At 45.8% G+C, this 26,289-nt stretch overlaps 2 protein-coding genes across 5 annotated transcripts in view; one reads left to right on the top strand and one right to left on the bottom strand.

Annotated features, from left to right (window-relative positions):
- The window catches only part of LOC119464266 (calcineurin subunit B type 2), a 37,276-nt gene extending 26,155 nt beyond the window's left edge, over window positions 1–11,121 (top strand). The window contains exon 6 of one of the 4 annotated variants that reach the window (XR_007463375.1): window positions 276–968. Coding sequence is in view for 1 of the 4 variants with exons in the window: in XM_037725177.2 (XP_037581105.1) it covers window positions 4,204–4,251 (48 nt within the window). In the remaining 3 variants the exon portion in view is untranslated. Of the gene's footprint in view, window positions 1–275; window positions 969–4,203 lie in introns of those variants that run through there. The other 3 variants (XR_007463373.1, XR_007463374.1, XM_037725177.2) reach the window with 3 other exon arrangements.
- Window positions 11,122–24,282: 13,161 nt separating this feature from the next.
- Window positions 24,283–26,252, bottom strand: LOC119464260 (proteasome assembly chaperone 1). Its single transcript, XM_037725169.2, has one exon. The coding sequence runs from the start codon at window positions 26,116–26,118 to the stop codon at window positions 25,294–25,296; it is 825 nt and encodes a 274-aa protein (XP_037581097.1). The 5' UTR covers window positions 26,119–26,252; the 3' UTR covers window positions 24,283–25,293.
- Between the last annotated feature and the right edge of the window lie 37 nt (window positions 26,253–26,289).

The following is a 26,289-nucleotide window of genomic DNA, read 5'->3' as shown; positions in this document are numbered from 1 at the left end:
TGTATCAAACAGAAACTATCGCTATTTCTGCTAGATTTGGTGGCCAAATAGCACGCGGTCATGCAGTTGGAGTCTGAATTGTCGCATGGTACGTGGTAAGGTGTCCGAAGTTTGAGTAGTCCTGATATGGGTGTCCTTATGAGTTGTCCTATGGGGCTAGTGCCAGTGTCGTGGAGCTGTCCAGATAATCAAGTGTGTCGAAAGTATCGATTGGCGACTAACGAACTCTGCATAGAGGCTATGCCATGGACACTGTCTATTGGTAAACAATCCAGGATATATTTCGGGAAATGATTGCAATGTCTCGTGTCCACAGCCACTAACGACCGGCTTGTTTAAATCACCATTGCCATCGTGGAGCTAGGCAAAGCCAGATCAAGCGAGCAGTAGCCTTACCACCATTTTGTTCTTTTGCTAGTTGGTTCACGCCGCAGCCGTCATGGCTCCATTTTTGAGTCTCAAGAACTAGAAATTTGCTTGGCAGAAAGTAAGTTTCGGCCATTTGGCTTTAACACAAGTAGCTTTGGCTGAAATCGGACACTACAGACCATCATGCCAAAAGGTGTTTGACATCATTACAATGCATGTCACTTGTCAACCTAGAAAAGTGACCTGAAGAGCTTCAAACGTGTGTCCTACTCAACAGCTACTTAGCTCCAAGAATTAGCAGCGTAGAAAGATGCTTCACAATTTTTCATTGAATGTGTACAAATAAAGTTTGTTTCCCACTCCTTGAATGTTGGCCTTTGGCGTCCTTGTAATCCATCCTTGCTATACGTTCTGCACGATCCCCGACTTGTTTCGGTCTCAGAATTGTGGGAAAGTCCATTGTCAGCTGCCCTTATGTGCAATTAAACCAGAAGAATATGGCTTTTGTTCAGTGTTCATGAGCACCAAAGAAAAAAAAAACATACACCTAAACTTGATTTCATTTGCACCTGACACCCTCTTGCTAGTGATAGTGAAGCCCCTATCTTGGATAAATCATCTGTTCACTCCTTGTATTTAGCTGTGGCGAGATTAAAGCAGTGAATTCGTGTAGTCTCTACAAGCTCGACTGGCTAGAGTTTCATAAAAAAAAATAGTGATGTCATCAATGCACTGTGCCTGGCACCAGACGGGGTGCTGCAAGTCACGGATGGATGGATGGATGGATGCTATGAGTGTCCTTTTAAAACGGGGTGGTGGGTTGCGCCACCAAGCTCCTATTTTGCCCAATGTCCTTCCCATGTTTAAACAAAAAAAACGCAAAGAATTCCCATCAAACTTTCTGAACACCTCTTGGGAACCTCGTTTTTGTAGCCTCCATTGTTTCCCCTACTTATCTGCCACCAAACTTCCAATTGCCTCTTACTAATCTCTATTGAGGACATGTTTACTTTTCCCCTGCTATTGTACCTAAGGGCTTTAAGAAGGCCAGAGGAGCCTAAATCGACCGCTGGGCAGATATCTTCTCATTCTAATAAAACATGTTTCATTGTTCCCCTAGCTTTACCGTAGTGAGCACATGCTTCTTCTTCCTTGTTGTACCTCGCTTTATAAGTGCGCATTCAAAGGCATCCTGATCTCGCTTCGAAAAGTAACGAGCTTCCCTTTGAGTTATCGATTGTTTCTCTCCTGATTTGGTGCAGGCAATAAGGGTGCCACCTACACCACGGAATGTAAGCACAAAATGTGCAGCCAAGGACACATTTGACTTTCGGCCTATTCTTACCCATCTGCCACTTCTATTGACAGTCTTCTATTGACAAATGGCCAGAAAACTTACTAAACCTTGTCCATAGTTTTGAAAGTTTGACCTATAATTTGGTTTTTGACAATGCATGACAGTGGAGCTTGTCGCAATATGCCGAGTTCACCACGGGCCGTATTCTGAAACGTTCGCCTAGGCTGAAATTTCTTTTTTCACTTTCAGGCGTGCGCCGATTGGCTGTTTTAGCAAAATTGGATGAGCTGATTGGGTGGTTGAGCCCGACGTCATTCAATTTTGCTCAACCAGCCAATTAGCGCGCACGCTGATTTCGCCTAGGCGAACGTTTCAGACTACGGCCCCACGTGGCGTCCCTGTCAGTGCCACGATGACCGTACTAGTCCTGGGCGCTCTTCAGCTGTACCAGAGTTCAAGGCAACATTGAGGGCAATGCCAAGAATGACGTCATTTGGGGATTTTTGCCGAGAGCTGTAGGGGAAACTTGAGGGGTGCATCTGCTCGCTCCACTACTATTGTAGAATCTTATTTCGCACTTCCCTCCCTTTTGATCTCGAGGTTGGCAAGCAGATTTTTCATGGTACAAACAGAACGCACTGCTTGCCCTAGTTGTGCTTCGTCCCGTTAAAGACTACTACTACTGGCACGCTTGCGACAGTGATGGCGCACTGAAGCTTGTCATAAAGTCTGTCTAGTGCCAGCTGTGTCACAAGCTTATGCGCACCATCGCTCAGCGAGGATGGCCGGCTTCCTTGCATGCACCAAAGCTGATCATAGTGCTGCTGTGTTTCTGTGATGTCGCACCCTGCAGCTGTTTGTCGCAGAATCTTGCGTATGCGTAATAAGCTAGTCTATAAAGAAATAAGGCAGAATGCAACATGGCAACAGGAACAGTGGATTTTAATCTTCCTCACTTTGAAACTCTGTCTACATATGGAACATCACATTTCTAAACATTGGTTTGTTCAAATGCCTAAAACATTGGTCACCGCAGTAGCGCAGTTTCGTGAAAATTGGGGAGCCTAGTGTATGAAAACATGACATGGTATAATGCGTAATTTAGCCTGGCATATAAAATGACGAGATGTATTCATCCCCGACTAGTTTTGAAGGTTCATCCTCTAAGAACACCGGTCAATCGAGAGTGAATTTCTGCCATTGTATTGTGTTCTTCCTCAGTGTGCACGTTCGTACCGAAGGAGCCAAGTATCGAAGTCTGCATGCAAAAGACCGTGCAGTGTTCGTGGTGTTACAGCAGAGCTTTGTTGAAATCGAAAGTTTATCTGCATGCTGCGCGAAGGATGTTTTTTTAATCTGGCACAGCTGTCACAAGAACAAAACAAAAAAAGTTGGAAGGTGATTCAACCTCTCGTTAACGTTGATCAATGACAATGTCTTCCTAAGCGAGTTGAAGGTGAGAATGGGGCAAAGTCGCTGCGCATAGCACTCTGTCATGTCGCCCCTCTCTTGAGGGGAGGGGGCCTTGGACTGATTAAATTCTTTACTGCATTATCTTCGAGATGAGGCCACATTTTTCGACTACACTATCTCCATGGTAAGCCTACGAATGAAGGTACAAACACACATACCCCATGATAGCTAATGGCAATTTTTTTTTTTTTTTTTCAAATTGTACTGATTTCACCACGTTCAGAGTGCATACGTGGCAACCCTGTTGGCTATGATGTATGAAGAGTCATTGGTGCTTTCCCGCCCAAGAGAATGTTGTGAAGTTTTCCAGTGCATTTTAGAAAGCAAGTTAGGTGTGTCTAGCCCGAACATACTTTTATTTTGGAATATTCTCGCCTACCTGCCTTTTAATGCCATGATTGGTTAGCAGGTTTGTCATGGTGCAAAAATAACATGCTTCTTGCCATAGTTGTCCCTCATCCCACTAAGGTTTACTACTACCGATATGCTTTGTGGCAGCAGTGGCCTAGTAAAATCAATTGGGCAGTACCACAAATTAGACTTTAGTACAGAATGTGAGCCTATGAATGGCATTCATGGTCTCCGCTCCCGCAACAAGGCCTCCGAGGTCTGGCGGCTTGTGCAGATGGATCTCTGAGGCTGTGCCTGCAACAGCACACTGTCCCATGTAGATCGGTTTGTGCGACGCTTGCGCATGGTGACATTAACGGCATAGTGTGGATTGCTGCAATGCAGCCCCCCATCAAACTGCACACGAAGTGCAGCTCCTCCTGAAGTAGTTCGGTTCGTCGAAGTGAATCAAGTGAATGGCGTGGGGAGCGTCATTGAATTCGGCCGCTTTCTGTCAAGCACAAGTTGCCGACTCATCGCCCACCATAGAATTATCTCCACTGTACGGTTTTAACTGAAATGTATAAGTAACGGCATCATTTAGGTGTCGGGCCGAGACACTCAAACAGCTTGAGTTTTCAGGTCACTGTGTGAATGAACATTATCAATGCAGCTAATAGCTTCCATACGGCGCATATTGATGTTGCTTTTTCCTTTCTCTTTTGTCTTTGCAGGTTGTTGGCAACACAGATATCCACAAGAAGATGGTGGTGGACGTTTGATGGCCCGTCGCGAAGGCGTGCCCGTATCTCGACGACTTGATTTTATCGCGGCCCGTTTTCCCCTTCCGGAACACTTCAAACGTGTGCTCCCTTGTTTCCTGCCGTTATCTCTGCTCCAGTCGAAGAGGAAAGCCGATGATGATAAGCAGCGGCAGGTCCGCGACCCGCAGCCGCGTGTGACACGGAATGCAGACGCGAAGCGACCCGGAGTTTCCGGCGCACGCACGCCGCTGGGCGGAAACTTGGCGCTGCTTTCGCCGCGTTGCGACAAGCCTTGTAGTCGGCCTGCGCTGATTTCATTGCGTGGCGGCCACGTTGGTGAACGGTGATTGCCCTCCCACTTTGCCCGCTTATCTCGAAGATCGTGGCAAAAGAGATAAAAGGGAGTTGCGCCGGCTTAACCGCCTGCCATGACGTCATGTGCAAGCCATCCGAGATGGAGATGCGGAGGGATTTTACCCTTAAAATGCTGTGTCGCACGATGTCGTCGTTCTAGCTCCGCAGCTCGCTTCACTTGTGACAAATCAAAACGCTGGGTCCTGGCTGACTGTAGTACGCTTGCGTTAAAGTCGAGTTCGATTTAACTGAGAGCTGTGTGCTGGTAGGCCTGTACAATAGAAATCGCTTTGTACTGTGATGTGCCGTAGGTTTTTTTTTTAAAACAGCAATGTCGCTCGCCAGTTACCGTTTTGCCTGTGGTCTAGATGGCTCATGAACCAGAACTCGCCAGTTGTGCATCCTGTGAAACCTCTAAAAATAAGTTAACTGGCCAAATTCAAATGTCTGCAAGCTGCCACGTCACCTGTGGCGTGAGATGTGAAATCTATATGATGCCAGAGATGTGCCTCACCGTTGCAGTTTTTCTGTCTTGTTCATAGGGGGTGCATATGTCGGCTAGTTCGTAACTGACCATACTTTAATGCATTGCGTTTCACAGTTGATGGTGGCAGGGTTTGCAAACTCAGATGTGAACTGCAACGTAGTGAGCAGGAGGTGCAGTCTGCGCTGTTTGTAAGCTGTGGAAATGTGTCGGCCACGGCACATGGACAGCTACACGGAAATTGATACCAAGGCATCGAAGAGAAGCACAAGGGGCGTCACCTCATCAGTGTGCAAGAATTCGCATGATCGGCCGATAGCAGCGCCAAAATCCAGCCGCGTGCGTCAACTCCGCGCGTCTTATCTGGTTTGATGCACGCTTAGATATATGCATATATATTCTGAATATCGCATCGATAAGGAATTCAGGTATAAACGGCTCTTCCTGGCCAACTGCTGGTTCGTTAGTGCTCAGATTTCGCATAGGTGGGGCATTTCAAGGTGAAATTTAGTTAGTACCATGTTTGATGTATATATCTGCTTCATCTTGGATGATTGCCAAGTGTGCAGTACACTTACAGCAATGCCAGACAGTAAAAATTTTTTCTCTGTAAAAGGGACAACAGCGCCAACTCTTCCAAAAAAGTGAAATGACTGGTGCGGAGTGGATGGTATGAAAAATGCTTTTTGCTTTAATTGCAAAAGATGATGCCGCTGTTTCCTCAGCCTTAAGCAGACAGCGTGCATTTTGGACCATTCCCCATGAAATAGGAAAGTACTTTGTTCAAACTTGCTATGTAATTAAACTGACTGGAGTGCCAGCTATGTGCAAAATTAGAGCACTAGTAAGCTATCGCTTCAGCTAGAGTGGCAATTCATACTGGGTTCCCTTATCAGCGCGACATTCAGCTGTATTCAACAACATTCAACATTCAGCCTTGGCTCCCCTTCCTCTCTCGTAGAGGCACAACCTTCCAAGTTTCTTCACGCATCAAGCTGGCGTCGGGTCTTGGCACATCCTCATGTAGCTCGTGGGTTTAGATCTTTGGCAGCCAATTTCTCTTTCAGTATTAGCATAGTTAGTGGCAGGCTATCCATATTGAAAAGTTACAGTGCAGAAGAAAGACTGATAAGCATGACATTTACAAACCAAAAAAACACAATGCAGACGACATGAACAAGCGGAGCAGAAACTGGCAACTTGTTCGTCTGCTCTTCACTTTCGTCTTTTGTTCATGTCATCTGCATTTTTTTTCTCTCTCTCTCTGTATTACATCATTTGAGGTTACAGTACATACCCTTCGGGTATCCCATACAAGCTATCTGTTTTTGAAGCTCATGCATTATTTCATGCAAGAAGCTGCCTCACTGCAGGTATCACTGAGCAGACCGTGGCTGCACCATGCGACCTGACGCCTGCTTGATGTTCCACAAGATAGTTCGTGTGGTGGGCGATTAACTTGCGCTTCTTTTTTTTTTTTTTTTTTATTTGGCAATGCCACTTCAATCAGGTGGGCACCAAGCCCAGCTAGCCAGCCAGCCATTTTTTTTTTTTATATATCTCACTGGTAGCACCCCCTCGTGTCTTGGGCTGGGAGTTCACCAGCCAATGCGTGTGTTCACACTTGTACGATCGTTTATAGCGCGGTCGCATTGATGCTAGAGGGAGCGACGTAACGTGGAACTCTAGTCGGCATGTGGCTCTCACTCCTGTGCTGCAATATTACTTTAGTTTTTCTGTCCTCCCCTCCCCTTGCCCTGTAAGCCTTCTTTGTGAAACCTTGTCTGGAGAGTTGCCTCTTCAACAATGTCAGATTAATATGCAGTTTTCTTTATCTTCATGTGCCATGGGCGCCGCTAGAGCTTTTGTTTTAGGATCAGCAACCAATGTCTGATCGCTGCTACTTTCCATATGCGAGTTACTGGGCTAATTGATAACCGTTGGCCATCCACAACCTGGTTGGTCGGGCTGTCTCAACTATCAAAGGGGCTCGACCTATGTACCAGGTTAATGCCTTTGCTTGGGCATTAAGTGATCCTTATACGAATCTGTAGCCTTCAGTGTGTTTAAATGTTGGCAGAGGGCAAAGCTTTTTCACTGTGCGTCCACAATGAAGTTACATTTCTGGTTTGTTGGACAGTCGCAACAAACTTTGTGGTAATCCCGCTTTTTGCGGGAACTTGGGAAGGACACAGTATGTGCACATGTTGTATGAGTAGGGTTGAAACCTCGCTACAATGAAATGAGGGGCATATAGCAGATGCAAATTTGTCTCGACACCCAACCTGTGTCCACTTCATTCGTCCTACACCTTGTGGATTAGTTTACAGCTTTTCAATGTCAGTTCTTGCTTGTGCGTGAGCTTCAGCATGGATTCTTGCACTACATCCTTCTGTAAGTGCTGAACCTTAAAGGGTGAAGATTGTACGCCAAAGGGTGCTCTGCATTCGGAGCACAAGGTGGCAGGTTCAATCACCAGTGATATGTGCACTTCAGTAAAGGTGAAATACACCTGCATACTTAAACTGTAGATGCTGCATGTTAAAGAACCGCAGGTGGCAAACCTTGATTCTGAGCCTTTCTGTAGACCGAGAATTCGCAGCACTTCTAGGGAGCAGCCATCATTTGCCAGGGACTGCGGAAACTGGTGGAAAGAACACCTGCGATAACGCTGAGCCTGTTGTTCTGCTGGTGTTTGCTTGCCATGGCTTTGTCATCAGCTACATCGTCATCAAGTTGGCAACCCAGTACGAGTGCAGGTAGCTGGCGATTGGGGCCATGATTAAGTGTGCCTGCACTAAACAGATGTGCAAAAATAACAGATTCTGGTCTATACAGCATCAATGCTCTATCGTGTGCTTGGCTTTGGGTGCACGTTACACAACTCCAGGTGATCAAAATTAACCCAGAGCCACCCCACCACAGCTCCCTATTTAGCCCATTTGTTGCTACGGGACATTGAACCCTATAATTTTATCATAGCTATATGTTTACGACAACTGACCGCATCATTTTATACTGGAAAACAGGGTGACATTACATTGTTAAAAAAATTACAGAACACAAACCAAATAATGTAGTTGCGGCCACAAACTTCCTTTAGTTGCAGGCGCACGGCTACCACTTTGGGGGTAAAAGTGTCCTTGTCTCCGTAGATATGCTGCTTGTAACAACACAGCCACTGCTGCTTTATCTCATCTTCATTGCAGCGAGGTTTTCACATTATAGAAATCCGATTGAGCTTTGTGGTTGGTCGTGGAACGCCACAGAAATGTCTCCAAAGGCTTAGCTTCATGGACTAATGCTTGTGCTGGCGATCTCATATTTGCCAATGAAGCCTTCTTGCATCGTCTCTCGCGAGTGCATGCTTATATATTGTCAGCATGTTAGTGCGCCTCAGGGGCTGTTCTGAGGCATGTTTTGTACATGTCACTTCATAGCTTCACTCAAAACTAAGATGGTGCGCAGGGTTTGTCCTGCATTTGACATCTTTCTGCGCATATCACAATATATATTTTTTTCTTCTTTCAATCATTGCTGAATAAGTTTAGATTGTTAGATCACTATGTCAGCTCTTCATTTTCCCACCGAAATACAAGTGCTCGCTAAATAATGGATAAAATTATGGTTAGGCTTGCTGCAGTTGCTCAGTGGACACGGCGTTCTGGTGTAAAGCACGAGGTCGCTGGTTTGATTCCCGGCGTCTCCTAACCCACGTGTTTTGGGATGTTCAATTTATGTTTAAAGTGTTCTCCTAAATCACTGCCATAGTGAGGTCATTGCGACTTTGCGGATTTCTCGGTATTCTTGCATATTCAGCTTCTGTTTACGCGGCTTGACTCCCGAAACTGGCCAGGTTGAGTTTTTTATTTTTGAAGCACGTGATCCTTTCTTATTTAAGTAAAGAGTTAAGCAGCCCGAGGCAGGCATTGTCAGAATTTTATTGCGTCACGAGTATCTGGTGCGAAAAACTTCACAGTGGTGTCGCCAGTAGTCTTCTGTCATTGCATTGTACGTGGCACATCAAGCCCCCTGTGACAGTAAGACTGGCCTATTTGTAATTTGTAGGCACTTAAACGTACCTAAGAAATGTGCGTGAATGTCAGTTTGTGAATTACTTAATTGTAATTCTTAGTGGTAGCTTGTCAGTATTATTCATTGATTACGATTGTCAAGTAATCAATGATTTCTCTAATGCTGAAATAACTTCCGCCTGGCTATGCTTTTATGCTTTGTGCAGCCAATTCCTGGCTTTGACGCATAAGATATGGCGGCGCCCATGGTATGTGCAGAGTCATCTGCCAAACTCCAGTGATGTTATAGTCCCGGAAGGAGTCAGTTTCCTTGGCCCATGCAGTTTCATGCAAAGAAAACTAGGCGACTATCTGGCGCTCGAAGTGCTTCGGCGCTGTTGAAGCCAATGCGTTACAAGACAAGAAAAATAAAGCACTACCACCGCCTGGCTCATTCCAGACATTTCGGTCCAGCGGCTGTGATACTACCAACGGTGTGCATGCGCCTGTTGAGCGGCCGCATAGTAAACTACAATGGACATTGGCGCCAGATATTTCCCCTGGCGGCCTTGTTATGAAGCTCGGGGGTTCAGGGTCTCGCTATTCCTGTCATTTTTTTTTAATTGTTTCTGCTTATCGACACACTTTCACCTTACCTAATCCCCCCCCTTTTCTCACTGCTCCGTCTCTTGCCAGCCACATATTTTATTTTGTCTCAAGATTCTGTGTCGTACACGTCAGCCATCCATAAAGGGTGTATTCATACTTGCAGTTAGTCGCTGAGCCGTGTCCGCTTTATTTGCTTTATGCACATTGTTGCGGCACCTTGCCACAGAAACGGAGGAAAAAAAAACAAACAGTAGTTTTCGTTGTTGTTTAGCGAACACTCCGCTATTGCGAAATAAATGCGCCCGTATTCGCCCACAGGGCGGTCACGTAATTGCACACCACCCAACGTATCAGAGTGCTTTTTTCACGAGCCTGTGCTTCGATTGCGATTGGCTGTGTCATGTGGTTTTGCTGCGCGGTATAGCGATGCATCGGGGTGGAGCGTACACTCAGATTTCCTTACTTGTTCATGAGTTCACGTGTTCCAGATAGCACAGATGACGTCATTGCCTCTCGGTCTCGCGTCTGAACTGTCACGCCAATGCCTTGATGCGTGTAAGCAGCGCAGACAACAAGGTCCTTCAAGGAGCGGTATTTGGCAATGTTCTGTTTTCTTTTTCATTCTTCAATTTCATTTTTCTTCGCCTGAATTTCGTGCGACAGAAAATAGAGCTGGCAGGGACAGAAAGCTAATCGTAATACAGCCTGACATGGTCCTTTATTCGGTTCCTATGCCCTTTCATCATTCGCCCTGCCGTTAATTGTCGTCGGGATCGTCCACTCGGTGCGACAAATAACGAAAACCGAATTGTATCGTTACAAGCTGTGGCCCTTGGTGTTATTTTTTGCTTGTCTCCTTATTATTGGAAAGATGCACCCTTTTTTTTTGCGATAGCAATTATATGGACACTTCAAGCGTTTTTTTTTTTTTTTCGCTTTGCTTCTACTCTTCCGCTGGTGATGAAGAGATTGGACTGTTTCTCCTGCAGACACCGTTGAGTAACACCCCCTTGCAAGTGTGAATACACCCTGAAAGGAGTGTCCCGTGTTTCCCTGCTTTGAAGGGCGCGCGGTGCAGCGGCCTTTCGCGGTCTCGCTTCGCCACTACCGTAGAGCACGCAAAAATGTTGCTCTGAATAGGACAAGTTGTATTTGTTTTAATTTACTGTTTTTTTTTTTCTTTCATCGCTACAGCGCGGTTTGACGCGACGTATATACGAGGCGTTTTGATGTGTGTGTGCGTGCGTGTGTGTGTGTGAGCGTGTATTTTTTGTCCCGCATGAAAAAAAAAAGCTATAGACCTTATAAAGGAGTATGAAAAATAAAACAGGAAGGTATGAATTTATTGCAGCGCGTTGTTTAGCTCGTGAATGTACCATACGTCTGTAAATACTCTTTGCCCTCAACTAAAAACTGCACTCTCCCGAACACCTCGTGTGCTGTGTTTCTCTTGTCTTTTCATTCTTCAATCGGGACGTTTGGCGCCTTCAAAGGACACCTAAAGGGGCCCTGAACCACTTTTTTTATCGTAGTGGAGAAAGGCATTTGAAGTGAAAATGGGATATTTCAGAAATACTTTGCCACAAAAAGTACTTCAAAGCGTTCAGCAGAAGCGGAGTTATTGGCAGTCAAACACGGCCTCCCCTATGCTCCCGTTTCGTTAATGCCTTGCACTGCAAAGGCTACGGTGGAGTGGGGCGTCAGCACAACGCTCTGCCTTCTACATGTCACTGTGTCGCACATTTCAAATTTCATTTTGGATGTTAACGTAGATGCCACTACTTGCGATTTTGGTGCCGACGACGCGCTAAACGTAATCTAAACGCAGTTGTCCTCAGCAAGCCGCAGTACGATTAGCCAGTTATTACCCAGTATCTCGTGACGGCACCCCGCGGCGGCCGCAGTATCTACGTAGCCGACCGAAGCTACCAATAGCAGGTGCGGATGGGAATCCGCTTCATTATGAAATAAAGTGTCCAGAAAAGAGTGAGGAACGTGGCATCTGGTGAAAAGAGAGGTTTGAGAGAGAGGTGACTTCGTGCTCCGCTTACGACAGCAAAACTTGGCTGAGATGTTCACAGCAACGTATGCTACCCGCGGACTATGTTATTTCACCAAACCCGAGGGCTGGTTCAAGGCCCCTTAAGAGGAAGCTTTAGCTGGGAGCCAACTCCGATGCCTCCTAATATTAAACAACCGCTGAACCAGTTTGAATGAAATTTGTTGCATTTGAGGGAGAAAGTGAAAATCCAATAACAATAAGCAGAGTAATTGTGAGGGCCTGAAATTTCTCAGGAAAACTGGCTAAAGTTTGTATGCTTAAAAAAGTATGAAATTTACAAATCCGTAAGTCTGCACCGAAAACAGATATCCCAGTGCTGTAAACTGCATCCGTTAGAGCATCTGAAGCGGACAAATTCGGTATATTAATTTACAGCTTGCGTAAATTAAAAATATGTTTCAGGAGGCTGCAAAATACATGAATCTAGTCCGCTTTAGGCATAAGGTGCAGTTTACAGAATTTAAAATTCTTCGTTCCCGAGTTAGAGTTGTAAACGGGGTAGTTTCTTTTTGTGAAATCTATCAAATTTTAAACAAATTGATGGCCTAAATCAAAATTCCGCTTCCCAAGTCACTAGATTTTAACGTTTTTAGATCCAACGAACCTTGTTAAAGTTGGTGCAGATTGGAGGCCCCGACCTAAAGCTTCTGAATCGGTTAGCATTTCGTGTTCGGTGACAACCGTGAAGGAAAATTTAAGAAATCAGCAGGATCCCATGTACGTGGGAATCGGGGTTATACCCGGAACTTTTGTTTGTTGGTGTTTCCTGGAATGGTCTTCACTATTTTGCCTTTTGCGCCCACTTAGCGGATGCTCGGTGGTGCTCCGTGCCGATTGTACGACTTCAGCCACTGGGAGTTGCCACTGGGTATGTATCCGAATAGAGAACTTGGACCTGTAGGTATAGACCCGATTAAATTTATTTAATACCAGCACTGAGCATGTGCCGCTTAGTGTGGGTCACTTGGTATGCGCAACCAATCCCCACAAAACGTGGGCAGCTTGCACTAGTGGTGCAACGCTTCAGTAAACAGCGGAGCTGGTGATCGACCTAGCTTCTTCCAGGTTTTACTAGGCTTGGCTAAGTTTTGCCAGGATATGCTAAGTGCCGCTAGTAGTGATGCAAAACTATCGGTAAATTGACTATCAATAGTATCGATAGTCCTTTTTTAAACTATCAATAGTGTAAAAAGACTATTGATAAACTATCGATAGTGCAAACGGTGTTACTATCGATAGTACCATCGGTAGTCCTTGTACACTCGTGCGTTTCATCGAGCGGCCGTGCCTTGTACGTCCTTGTATGTACGTATGTACTATCGACCCAAAAAGTTTACGGACCAAGGGATCTGACAAAAAGCTGAATATCTCCGCAGCCTCAAAATGCAGCCTGGTATTCCCATTTCCAGCCTCTACTAGTATATGTGAACAACATTGTGATGTACGGTTTTACTGGCTACTCTTAAAGGCTGCTCGGATATTTAGCGTTTTCTGAGATCCCGTGGTCCGTAAACGTTTTTGGTCAATAGTACATTCGTGAGCAGACTTGTTTAGAGCGTTGGAGTAGTGTTCTGCGGAACAAATAATTGTACGCCACTGCTGTGTCAAAGGCAACGTGCTCGTTCCTTGCTTTTATGTCTATGCAGCTTCGATGCAGTTCAAGCACTGACTTTGAAACACAGCAAGCATACGTGCTGAAGTAATAATTCCACTCGAATTCAGCTCGGAAGCAGGCGTGCCTAACGGTGCACCTCGGGTCGCTGTTGCCAGCACAACGAGGACATTTGCGACACTAACATTTTATGCAGCAGCTGTATGTAGGGTACATCAGCGGAGGTCGGTGACGAGTAGACTGTGATAACGAAGAGTTCTGTCATAGTTAACACCCCCTCCATATACCATGCACACGGGGAACCAAGTTTATGTTGCAATGAGTTCGCGCGGTTAGTTTCATACTATCGCTAGTGCTATCGATAGTTTTTTTTTACCATTGATAGTTCGATAGAGACAACTATCGATAGCACTACATGTACTCGCCACAGAGTCAACGAAAGTTCTGCCGCCGTCGCGGCGGCTCTGAGCTTTATCTTCCCGGTGACGTCACGGACAAGCTGCGCCTCCACACTTGCCGGGGCGTGGCTGGTCGAAACCTGCGGAGCCGCCGCCGGAGGCGCCTGCTGCAGTCAGGGACACCACGTGCGTTCGGCGCGAACGCGGGGAAACGTGTACGGCGTCAGCAGGAGCCCTTCGCGTTGCCTTGTTGGTGCTGCTGCAATTTCCTTCTCTCCCGAGCATAGCGTGCACCGCGCGCGTGCTCTCTTTCCCTCTCAACGTCCCATGTCAAGGCAACGTGTGCTCGGCACAGAGAGGAGATGAAGCACACGCCGCTCTGCGAGGTGGCTGCTAGGCAATGCACGGTGACGTCATTGCCAGGAGCAGTTTTTGTTCTCACTACACGGCGCAACCAAGAGCTTAAACAGCTCCGCTGTTAAAAAAGCGCCGAAGCACATCATCGAAAACAGTCTTCTAGAATCGCCGCGGTAGCTTGATGGTTAGTGCGTTAGGCTGCTGAGTTCGAGGTCTAGGGTTCGAAATGCAAAAACGCTCATGTACTTAGTATTAGAAGAGTTTAGGCACTCGTTATTAATCCGGAGTCCCCACTACAGCATACCTCATAATGAGACTGTGCTTTAGCCAAATGAGACCCCAGAATTTAGTTCAATTAAATTTAACACTTAGTTTTCTAGTCGCCCGTGCGGCTGCGCAGGGTTCGTTGTCTGCTGCGCGGCCGCTCGGAGTTTCAAAGCGCGTCTAATCGTGCGGGCGTTTCATTATAGCATTTCAAGGGCAACAATATTTCTGTTATTGAGGCCGATAACTGAAATGCGGCAAGCACAAAGTGAGCTGGAGAAAGCGGCACTCAAACCTACCACAAGCCAAGCTACGCATACGGCGTGCAGTTCTCTGGATTCCCCAAGTGAAAGCTCGGAGCGAGTGCCGTCGGAGGAGATTGCCTTGCGAACGCCATGTACCCGTCGTTATGGGCTTCATCCTACACTTAACACGCGAGACATTACTGGCGAGTTCAACCCAGTTTTCTGTAACGGTCTATGTATCGCAGTTTTCCGGGGCAGATCCCAAAGATAATGCAGTCTAAAAAATGCGAGCCGTTCCCATACGTATGTGCCGCTCTTCAATGAGCCTCTTTCACGCGAACTTGCGTCACTGGGTATCACAACAACAAACAACACCTATCTAGTGACATTACTTAATGAGAAGCATTGCGTGGGTGTATCTGCTCAACATTCGCGTTAACACAACATTCAACATCTGCTCAACATAATGCATTAGCATTCTTCATGCGCTTTCCAGGGGCGAAGTATATATGCCTATGTTGATTGTATCTAACCGTTTTCCCACCTACCCGGGTCACTCGGTAGTCCATCGTCGAATGGGTAGCGCATCAGGTTGCTGTGCAGAGGTAACAGGGTTCGAAACCAACCGTTGGACCATCTTGAGTCACTGAGCATGTGGCATTGTGTACATGCGCGCCGCTCTCCGGCGAGCATGTACACAAGCGTCTTTCACTCCGACATTTGTAGATGCGTGGGACAGGGTATGTACCGCTGTTCAAAGAAACTCTGATGCCGACACGGAGAGCTGGGTAGGTGCCACTTGGTCTGTGGTGGTCTTCAATGAACCTCTTTGACGCCAACTTGGGTAACTATGTGTGTACCCAGGGCTGGGCAAAGGTACTTTGCAATGATATCATGATAGCGTACAAGATACTCGGGCAGCAAGCATTTGAGCTACCGATACAACATACTGCCACAGTTATTGTATCCGATACGATACTTTCCATACTTTCCATTTGTATCTTAAGATACTTCGATGCATTCGCAAATTTCTTATTATAGATCTATATATAACGTAGCAGCAAACACATATACATAAGATTGTTTGCTTGGAAATTTCTTAACTCCGACCAACCTTGTTTCATTTGAATTAAATGTCTGTTATCTCAAATTTTTTGTCTTTCTTGCTCAAAGTAAAATATTTTCATTCCGAAACAACAATTATGCAGCTTCGCTATAAAAAAAAGAGATATGACCATTTAGTAGAAGTTCTGCGACTGCCATCAGTTAAGATCGAGATATTCGTCCTTTGACTCTGCCAACAAATACGTACAATATTGTTACACTTGCAAATATTTCTCGAGAGACACTATATCCCTATCTCTCTCTCTCTCATGTTTATTCTTTCTTTCTTTTTTATTAGGGGAGGGCGTATTAACATAAAATGCCGATGCATTTGTACACTAACTGAACTTGTGAAGGGCCATCTCGAAACTACAGGTATATAGTGCTGTAATGTTACGATTCCTATTAATAACTTTGCGCACTGACCGGCTTCGTTATCACAGTCGCAACATGTAGTGTATGAAGTGAATTAGCATTAGTTAATTATTCAGTTAAGCGGTTATCACACAAGATATGCGTCTGTTATTCGTTTTAGTTTATCTCGTCGTTTGCAGCGCACATATTGTAGGGGCGTCCCACTATTGAACGCTTTACCATAACGAATCAAATATTCGTCAGTATTTGCATATGCGAATATTTTGCAAATAGTTTTCACATACTTTGCATTACCAGCTGTACAAGATCCAACTTGAAATTGATGAAATCAAAGAAAAAATGAAGCAAATGTCGCTCCACTTTGCGCGGACATAAAGAGTGCGAAGTTATGTAGAGCGCACTGCTTCGCTCGCATAGTCAGACTTTCCCAGATCCCTAGTAGGCAAATTTCGCTCAGACATGACATTCATCAATGGAACGCTCGGTACCTTTCATCGATGCTGCAGCTGTGGGATTCGGACACGCTCGATTGGCAACATTTATCTGATATACCAGGCATTTCTTCTTTTTTTAGATGCATTAATTTTTTTTAAATTGCCCCTGTCAGACAGCACAGTTGTAACCCTTGAGACGGGCATTACTTCTATGAGAAATCAAAATGCCTAATTCAATGTTTATCATATTGCACTAATGAACATTTTAAATAATAACCTTGTGGCCCACATTGTAATTAACGAATTGTAGCCCGGCCGTGAGTTCGCAATGACGTATCCACTTGGAACGAATTCTCAGGACTACACCAGTTTCGACATAATAATTTTCAGTGTCCAACAAAATACATTGGCTTTCCAGTTATTTTTGTGCTTGAATGCATAAAACAGCGTTTTCTTTCAAAGTAAGTGGAACAACTGTGCACTTTTATAGCAAGTTTGACGGCATATATCTCGAAACCAGTGCCATCTTTAGAATTCGTTCTAAGTCGATATTCCTTGCAAACTCACTAGCTACAGTTCGTGCAGTGCATTATGTGTTGGAAGGTAATTAGTGAATAACTTAATTAGTGAAGTTTTTAATTTGTCAATTCCACATTTTAGTGCTCGTGGAAGTAATGTCTGCCTCATCGAGTACGCGTATAATTTAGTTGAAGGGTTATAATTGTGCTGTCTGCCACAGGCGATTGTTTATAATTTGATGCAGCTAAAAAAATACGCTATATATGGCACTATATCTGCAGCCAGTATTCACACTAGAAAAAAAAAATGTGCTGCCTTCGCTCTGACATTGCTGCAGTCAACGCGAATTTACATTTTATTCTAGAAAGTATGCACAGATCTTTTAAACCTTCATTCTGCCAATTAGCAACCACTTTCGATGCGAAGAATCCTGCTCTCTCTGATTATTTCATATAGAGCATATACAATTGTATATGCTCTATTCGAGCTTTTGAGTATGTGTACTTCATAATGGGCAGTTTACTGTGACCTAAACTTGTTGATGTCATATAGGGAATTATATTAATTGCAAAATGATAATATTAATTGTGAAAATGGCTGTTAATTGTTCGAAAACTATACGAAAAGTAAGTATTCTGTATTCGATTCGCTTTATGCACTATTCGATGCGTATCGATTCGGTCTTCAAATTATGGTGACACATGTGCAACCATATTTAACTTTAGAATTAACCAGAATTACTTTAGGCTAATATCGTAGGGGTGCACCCCTGCGATATTAGCCTAAGGTTAATTCTTGAGATTCAGCTTCGCTATCTGTTTGATCTCAAAATTTCACGCACGCAGTACGGCTTGTTGCACGGTTAAGTTCGTGTGTATATAATTGTGGAATACGTACAGTAAGTCGAAAGCGACATCAATTTTGCTTTTGCAAAATCCCAGGAGCTGGCAAGAAAAGACGCTTGCGCAAAGGAAAATGGGCGCACTCGACGATACGGGAAGTGCATAAAATGCACTGAGTAAACGATTGGGCCGTCGCTCAATTCAAGTACACGGCAGCAGTCTGCGCTCTCCAAACGCCTTAACACCGCACATGCAGAAGTTCGTGGCACACGGAAGCCATAAAAAAAAAAAAGCGTTACACGTTTGTAAAACGTGAAGGCGAAAGTCTGCCAGATGTGGAAGACTACGAACGCGCGAGCAGTGGCACGAGCGCGAGGGGCAGTATGGGAACGCTGGCATGATCAGCGGCATCGGAGCCAGCTGTGGAAGACGACGGTGAACGCGCGAGCAATAGCACGAGCGCGTCTCTGTGACCACGTGACGTGTGCAATCAGGCACGCACTAGGCACACATTTAGTAAGCCACAACCGTGGAGCTCATAATTCCATGCAATAAAGAAAAAAGAAGCAATCGCTACAGGGAAGCGTGCTCGTCTCGCACCGTGGAGGTGTGGGTTCGATTCCCACCCAGACCGAAGTTTACCAAATTTTCTTTTTAAAGTCCCTAATTCACTTTGTTTACAGGAACCTCCCTGAGAAATGTGACATCAATCCGAGCATTTTTAGACGTGTTTTTAATCCGCACGGCGTCGACCATTTTTCGTCAGGGCGCAGTTTCGCCAAGGTCACTGCAAGGTCACCGCCAAAATAATAAACATGAAAAAAAAGTTGCAGTTTCGCCCGAAAGGCGGAGCATCGATTGTGATAGCAAATTAGTAGACAGCTATATGAAGTAAGGATATTAGTTTTATAGATATTAGTCGCATAAACTTGCAAACATTCGCTTACCTGTGCGTGTCACGCGCGCACAGGTAAACATGAACACATCTCACTCGATAACTGCAGAAGCTCGCTGTCAAAACGCTGGAGTGAAAAGCGCGGCGGCAGCAGCGAGGGAATTGACCTTCGTGCTGCCTCTCGCTTCAATGCGAACTAAGCTTCGAAACCACAGCACATCCGAAGCTACCAGCACTCGGCGCACTTTGTCTACATTGCAGATTGCTTTGAAGATGAGGCCCGCACACTTTGTCCACATCGCACGGCGGCTGCGCCTGCATCTAATGAATGTATCTGGCTATCTGGGAATAGGCGTACCTGCAATATTACAAAAGCCAAAGACGAGGCAGCGCAGTGTTCACTTTTCTGGACCTCCCGCCTGGCAAAAGAAAAAAAAAAAAATTCTGGGGTTTACGTGTCAAAACCGGGGCGTGGCTCGTGCATGGTACGTGAGCGTTTTCACCCCCATTGGTCGCAGCCGGGATTTGATCACCCGTGACCTCATACTTGGCAGCGCAACGCCGAAGCCACTAAGCAACGACGGCGAGATTTCCGCTTGGCACAAATAGCATAATAATTAACAGACGTGTTAAAAATATGTTGAACCAGAGAATAGACAGAGTATAGCAGTACACATATGAGATGCGGACACATATTTTCGAACTAATTTGAACAAATGAGAAAACATAATTCTGTCGTAGGGAAACTACAAGAGAAAGGCATATGGGGAGGACATCTATTCATGTGTGGTCCGATGAAAGTCTATTTTCATGTTGTTAAAAGATACATTAGACGTCATGTGATCAGCAGCACAAAGGGCCGTGGTAGCCACGGCTACCACCTTTCCCAGCGAAAATTCAGTGAAGTTTTGGCACTGTCTAACCTAATGTAGCCTATGGTTGCACATTTCACTTCTGCAAAACTACATTCAATGCGAATAGCATTTTGTGTGCATTGAAGCGCGGGGAATTCAGCATTTTCAAATTTATAGTCTCATAAAAATTAATGAGAAAATTTTAAATTGCACCAACCGATATGGCATCCTTAAATAAAGCGTAAAAAAAATTTAAATGTAGCCAACCGATATGACTCACGTAGCGCATGCACCTACCTCTGTAATGTCTATAAACAGCCTAATGCCAGACTAGAATAAACGTCAATAAGACATTGGCTATTTGATATTTACAAAATGCACATAAGTAGGATGTCCATGAGACGTTATGACGGTATGTAGACGAATGGATTATACCTGGATGTTGATAAGGGATATCGGTGATTCAATGCAAGATAAAAGTGACGTTCTAATGTTATGCACTCACTCAACACACTGAGTTTTCTGCTACATACCACCAAAGTGGGTGAAGACATCTGCCTATGATACTTATAAAGAAATGCATGACCGATGATGCTCTATATAAACATGAAACGACGATCATACGCATGCTTCTCTTGTGCCAATGCTGCTCTTGAAAAAGTCTGGCGCGTGCCAAACGTTTGAGGCTATGGTGTACAGCCTAGTTGAACAGGCTAGACTGCTATAAACGTGATTTAAGTTTGCAAAAGTTAATTTTCAAAGATCGTTTTTTGTTCTAATGTCATGCCTGTATTGTGCTTGTTTGTTTACAAAGTTACAGTTGTGTACAACTTATTGCAGCACGCATCTGAAGGGGCACTGCTTAGATTGTTTCAACCTGTTAAAGTTTTATTGGATATGTGGTTTTGGTATATGAACGTAGTCGTACGCTGGATGGTACGTCAAATCAAGATCTCCTGCTCAAATTTGAGCGCATAAGTGCTGCTGTGATGATATGCTCGCGACGATGGAGGGAGGGTTAGCCATAAACAATGTCACAGATTTTTCGTATATTAATTCATCCTTGTAAACACCTTTTTTTTATGTGCAGCTTCTGGTGCAAGATAGCTTTTTTAAGCAATGAATGCTCAAGGCACAATCACGCTGTCATGCTATCAACTATGCATGCGTGGCCTGGAAGGCCTCCAGGGCTGCAGTGCGTTCGGCTGCAAAAACGACGAAGCCAAGCGGATGCTACTCCACTCAATCAGCTCTGCAGCATTTCGGTTTTCGCTGATGACATGAGCATTGTGTGCACCCACATCAGCACTCCTGCTGAGCAGCTGTGTGCATACCACATAGTCGTGTGTGCACTGGTCTGAGTGAAACACAGTAAATGGCAAGCTAATCTATTAAATTATGGGGTTTTACGTGCCAAAACCACCATCTGATTATGAGGCACGCCATAGTGGGGGACTCTGGATTAATTTTGACCACCTGGGTTTCTTTAACGTGCACCTAAATCTAAGTACACAGGTGTTTTCTTAATTTTGTCCCCATCGAATTGCGGCCGCCGTGGCCGGGATTCTATCTCGCGACCTCGTGCTCAGCAGCCCAACACCATAACCACTGAGCAACCACGGTGGGTAAGCTATGTACTAGTTTCTTTGATGCTGACAAACACAAATGTTTTTCGTTCAGTCTCAACTTGTGACCTATCAAGGTGCAACGCTCTTCATCATGCCAACATTCAGAGGCGTCTTCAGCGCAAAACTAAACCTTGATATCGCTTTGAATGCTATGCCCTCTGGCAAAACTGCCAATTTTTTCACTTGGACTTTGGGCGCCAAGCAACAAACTGATCGGACAGACTTAAATTTGAGCAAATTATACGCATTGGCTCATGGACAGGAAGTTCCATTGGTCACTATTTCCAATTCATACACGAGAAAGATTTCGATGGCTTCATCTACATTCCTTCCTATGCTGCTGGGCAAGCTACCAAAATAAAAAAAGAAAAGAAAAACACTGCTGAAAGCCAGGCTTTCAAATGCAGACATGAAAGAAAGGATGCGATACACTCATGTCCACACTTTTTCACAGTGTGCCAAAGACTGCATATCCGCTCTCAAACTACATCAACACTTGGACCTTATAGACTTATAAAATATGCTCAGCGGTGGGAGTGCCCAAAGTCATTCCGGAGCAATTAAAATTGCGTTTTGGAGCAGTTTGGAGCAGTCCAAATTGCATTTTGGAGCGCATAGTAGAAGCACGCTTTGTAGCTATAGCGTAATAGAACATGGATGAGTGGGTCGAGCGGCGGCACGGCGTTTGTTTTCCTGCAAATCCGAAAATATCGGTGTAACTACAATCGAACTCTATATTCTCACGCTGATAGCGGAAAATATTCTCAAATCATGCAGTCAAATCGAAGCGCTAACATAATTTCTGGGTCACCATATGTCACCGAAGATCCCGAGAGCCGCAATCAACCCTGGGTTGGTATAACATAAAACTATTCCAATCCGTCTTTATTGCTATATCAATTATATGGACACTGCAAGCGAATTTCTGCTGTCATCGTGTTGTTCCGTATAAAGTCCAGGGGCGATAACATCATCACCGTGCGCCGTATGCTGTATGTGCGAGTGAAAGCGTACGAGGGTGAGCCGCCATCGGCGGCCGAGTCACGCGTGCGCACAAGGCACAGTGGGAGAAGGGGAGTGTTCTCCAGCGGGGGCTGCTGCGTATGGCGCGGCAGCACGGGCCCTACCTTCGAAGCGATCTGTGATGGGGACACAGTGCGAGTGCTCATATCTTTGTGTGCGCTGTGTTTTCGCCGCTTACTTCGAGTTGAAGCGAGAGGCAGCATGAAGGTCACTTCGCTCGCTGCTGCTGCACTTTCTCACTCCAGCCTTTAAACAGCCAGCTTCCGGGGTCATCGAGTGAGTCATGCTCATGATTGCTTGTGTTCGCGTGACACCATGCTTATAAGTTTAGTTAGTAAGCGAATGTTTACAAGTTTTTACGGCCGATAAAACTATTATCCTTACTTCGTATAGATGTCCACTAATTTGCTATCGCAATCGATGCTTTGCTTTTCGGGCGAAGCTGCGACTTTTTATTCCAAATCCGCAATTAGCCCTTCGCGATATGTCAAAATGTTTCGGTACTCACCGATGTGGGCATAAAAACAGATTGGAATATTTATACAGTATGCTGGCCCTAGGGACAGAGACGGCCACCCGCTGAACACGTGGCTGTGTGCGCCTCCCTAATATCTAGTTCGCTCGCAGTGCCCTAAGCCTGCTTTTCGTTTTTTTAGAGGGGATGATAATTTATGTGAAAGATGGCAGAGATGTCGGCCTGAGCTCTAGCCTGCCACGCTGCACAGGGGGAGAGGGAATGGGGACATAAAGGTGTGATTAGGGATGATGATGACATAGAAAAGGGATGCACGATGGTGAAAGCAAGTTCAACATTCTGTTGATGGACATTCAGACATGTCATTCACGAAGACACCACCGGGTTACAGACCTTGTCTGTGGACACTAGTTCAAATGTACCTTCAATAATGGCGCTGAGACGAAGGTGGCGTGTGGGCCTCTCCTACGTCAGAAGCACAGGTGCCAACCAAAAGCTTTACAAAATGTAAAGAGCCACGATAAGCGGCTCCAGTATGGCGAGCACCTGCAGGGCACCTTTAGCGGCTGAATTGTCAACACTGCAGAGAATCGCTCGCATTGACTATCTTGGGCCTCAGCTAGGGAGCGCCGCGCCACTCGGCCCACTCAACCGTATTATAGTACAGTTGCCCTGGCCGTTCCAACAGCAGTGACATCAGCTGAGAGTGACCACATGCGCACCGGCCACTTGCCAGAAACGCAGAAAAGTTCAGTGTTAAAAGCACGAAAATCGTGAGAAACTGTGCGGGAAGCGCCGTCGCGCGGTCTGTAGAGAATGTGAACGGCCGCACTCTTTTTCGAAGAACGAATCCGCTCGCTGTTCGCGGCACATGCCAAAGCTGTTCTGATGTAGCGTGGTGCAATTTCAGTCAATTTTCTGTGTTTGGCGCAGGAATCTGCGTTTGGGGTATCGAAATGGCGCAATTGGCACAGGAGTCCCACCCCTGTATGCTGTAATGTTAGATTGTTGGCGACTCTTGAGGAGACATGAGCAAAAAAAAAAAAAAGGTTACTGAGACATTTTGATGTTCCAAAGCTATGCACTTCGATAAAATTTTTACTACCTGGTGTTCTTTAATGTGTGCCTAAATCTAAGTACAAAAGTGCATGTGACAGACTCCAGGCTTGACAGCATGCTGTTGCAACTTGGCCACTGCAGTGGTTAGTTTGAGTATTGCGACTCTGACAGCATACATAATGTAGACATTAGAGTCTGTCGTGTTTGTCAGAAATGCTTTGACTGCTGATTTACGTTTCAATGATGCCAAATGCATATGTTCTTTTAAACTGCACTTCAAGCATGCTCTTTCCCAGAAAGAAACTGAAGAGGTTCAGAAAAGGAGATGGCTATAATAGCAGGACATTAGAAGCAAATAAGCATTTGTGTTTCTTGGCTAATTACGAAAATAAGTATTATGTATTGCTTGGCCTGTGATGCAGTACTGATGAGAAGACATGCTGTAAGACTGACAAGCATTTAAACAATGCTGCCATTTAATAGCCTCAGGGAACAAAATATGTTAGAGGTGTATGACAATAACAACAAACACGATTCAAACTCTTTCAGACCAAAAGAGTGCAACACAACTCGCAGAACACAGCGCACTACTGGTCCTCAATTATGTTGGGGCACCCAAACTTGGTGACAATACCTAGAACAATATGTTAACTCTGCAATCTGTGCTTACAACAATGTAGATGAATGTGTTTATCATTTGCCAATGACAGAGCTGCAGAAACAAGTACCGAGTAACACACTCAACATAATGTGCCCTGTAGTGCATTGTGGCACATAAAATATCATATGTAGAAGAGATCCTTTAAGTGATTTGATGCCCTAGGAATCGGACAGTGGGTGTATCTCACTCGTAAAGTCATCAGCATTATTGCTGCGTGCAACGGACAAAAGTGTCCTTGCACTCCATTAGACATGCACATACAATCTGTTCATTACTTCATGAAGCTTTTCATACAGAGACATGCAGGCAAAAGTGACTTGGTCAGTGCGAAAGTCCACAGATGCACGGGTGATGGTCAAACAAGGTATATGATTAAAGTGTGTTCAGCTCCTTGTGTGTCCATATCGGACTGCAGGTGACATCCTGGTATGTCTTGCTCACCAGGTAAATAAAAAGCTGCAGTTCGTCAGTGTTTCGCTACGGGCTTGTTCAACTTGGCGTCCTTCAAGTATGGCGATCTGCCTTCGACTACGGCAGCAGTGAACGAGGTAGCCTGGTAAACCGTGCTTCTGAGGTAACAAGCTCGTCAGATCGCCACAGACGTCTGATTTCAGGCCTGTGAGTATTGACAACACTCGCCGAGGATAACATGTGCTTGGCGTCAACGGAACATGGCTTCAGATGTCAGAGGTGTGTTTGCTGTGTATTCTGCTGGTAAACCAGTCTGTTGACGCTAGTATTAGACCACGACTAAATCGACTCCCTCCGCTCCTTGAAACCCCGAGCTTCGACCTCAGAAGTACAGGTACCCACGGTCGATCTTCGCGTCCCGAACGCGCCTCAGTAGCTCGTTTCTGCAAGTGTCCAACGGCTGATTCAGGGCCTGCAGACAGTTCAACCTGAGTGTCGGTTCGAGCGCCCGAACCACCGTCGAGTCCACCTCGGGCGCGTCGGTGTAGAGGACGAACAGCGTTCCGGGCATGTCGCCCACCTCGCATTCGGTTAGCATGGCGGCGCACATTCCCGACACCGTGTTCGGTGTCTCCAGGTCCGGTATGGCGTCCTCCGTGCCGTTCCTGGCCGAGCCGAACGTGCGAAGCTGCCTCAGAAGCGGGAACTCGGGCCTGCCCTTTGACTTGTAATCGCTCGCCGGCAGCGCCGCGAACGACACAGACGTGACGCGCGGAGACTTGGAGAGCTCGATGAAGTGGCGGGCGATGGGCGCGCAGCTCTCGAACGGCACTTCTTTGTCACACAGGCAGTACAGCACGCCGCCGCCGTGACCCGAATAGTGGAGCAGTTTGCCGAGCACGTCGGGACGCCGGCTGTAGTCGAGCCCCCAGACACCCGACGGGTCGTTTGAGTCCTGCTGCTTCGTCCGGTTCAACCGGATGGTGCCGAGAACTTGGTGGGAGTCCGGTACCAGGTAGCACTGCACGAAGATGCTGGGTGCCACCCCCGTAGCCACGCAGACGAGGTCGTAGGCGGGAAGCGACGGGACGTCGTGATACTTCTGGTCGAGGTCGAAGTAGACGCTGGGTGACTCCGCGTTCTCGTCCTCATTGTCGTCGACGGCTCGCGAATGAATTGGCAGGACTTCGCCGAAAAAAGTCGCCATGTTGACTCGGCGGCTTTTTTTTCAATGATGTCCCTGGCGATGCCGTGGGTGAGATGCCGTCGCCTGTCGCCGGAGGCGCAGTTGCCAAGGGCTTAAATCATAGTATAGTGATAACTCTATAGCTTAAATTAACTTTTTTGTGTGTGACAATACTTATTGTTCAGTGAGTTA

The sequence above is a fragment of the Dermacentor silvarum genome, chromosome 9 (assembly GCF_013339745.2).
Source record: "Dermacentor silvarum isolate Dsil-2018 chromosome 9, BIME_Dsil_1.4, whole genome shotgun sequence".
Classification (NCBI taxonomy): domain Eukaryota; kingdom Metazoa; phylum Arthropoda; class Arachnida; order Ixodida; family Ixodidae; genus Dermacentor; species Dermacentor silvarum.
This window is presented reverse-complemented; position numbering and strand designations above follow the sequence as displayed.

What these genes read in the sequence shown, in the direction of transcription:
- LOC119464260 (XM_037725169.2), bottom strand. Translation starts at nt 26,118, where the DNA reads ATGGCGACTTTTTTCGGCGAAGTCCTGCCAATTCATTCGCGAGCCGTC.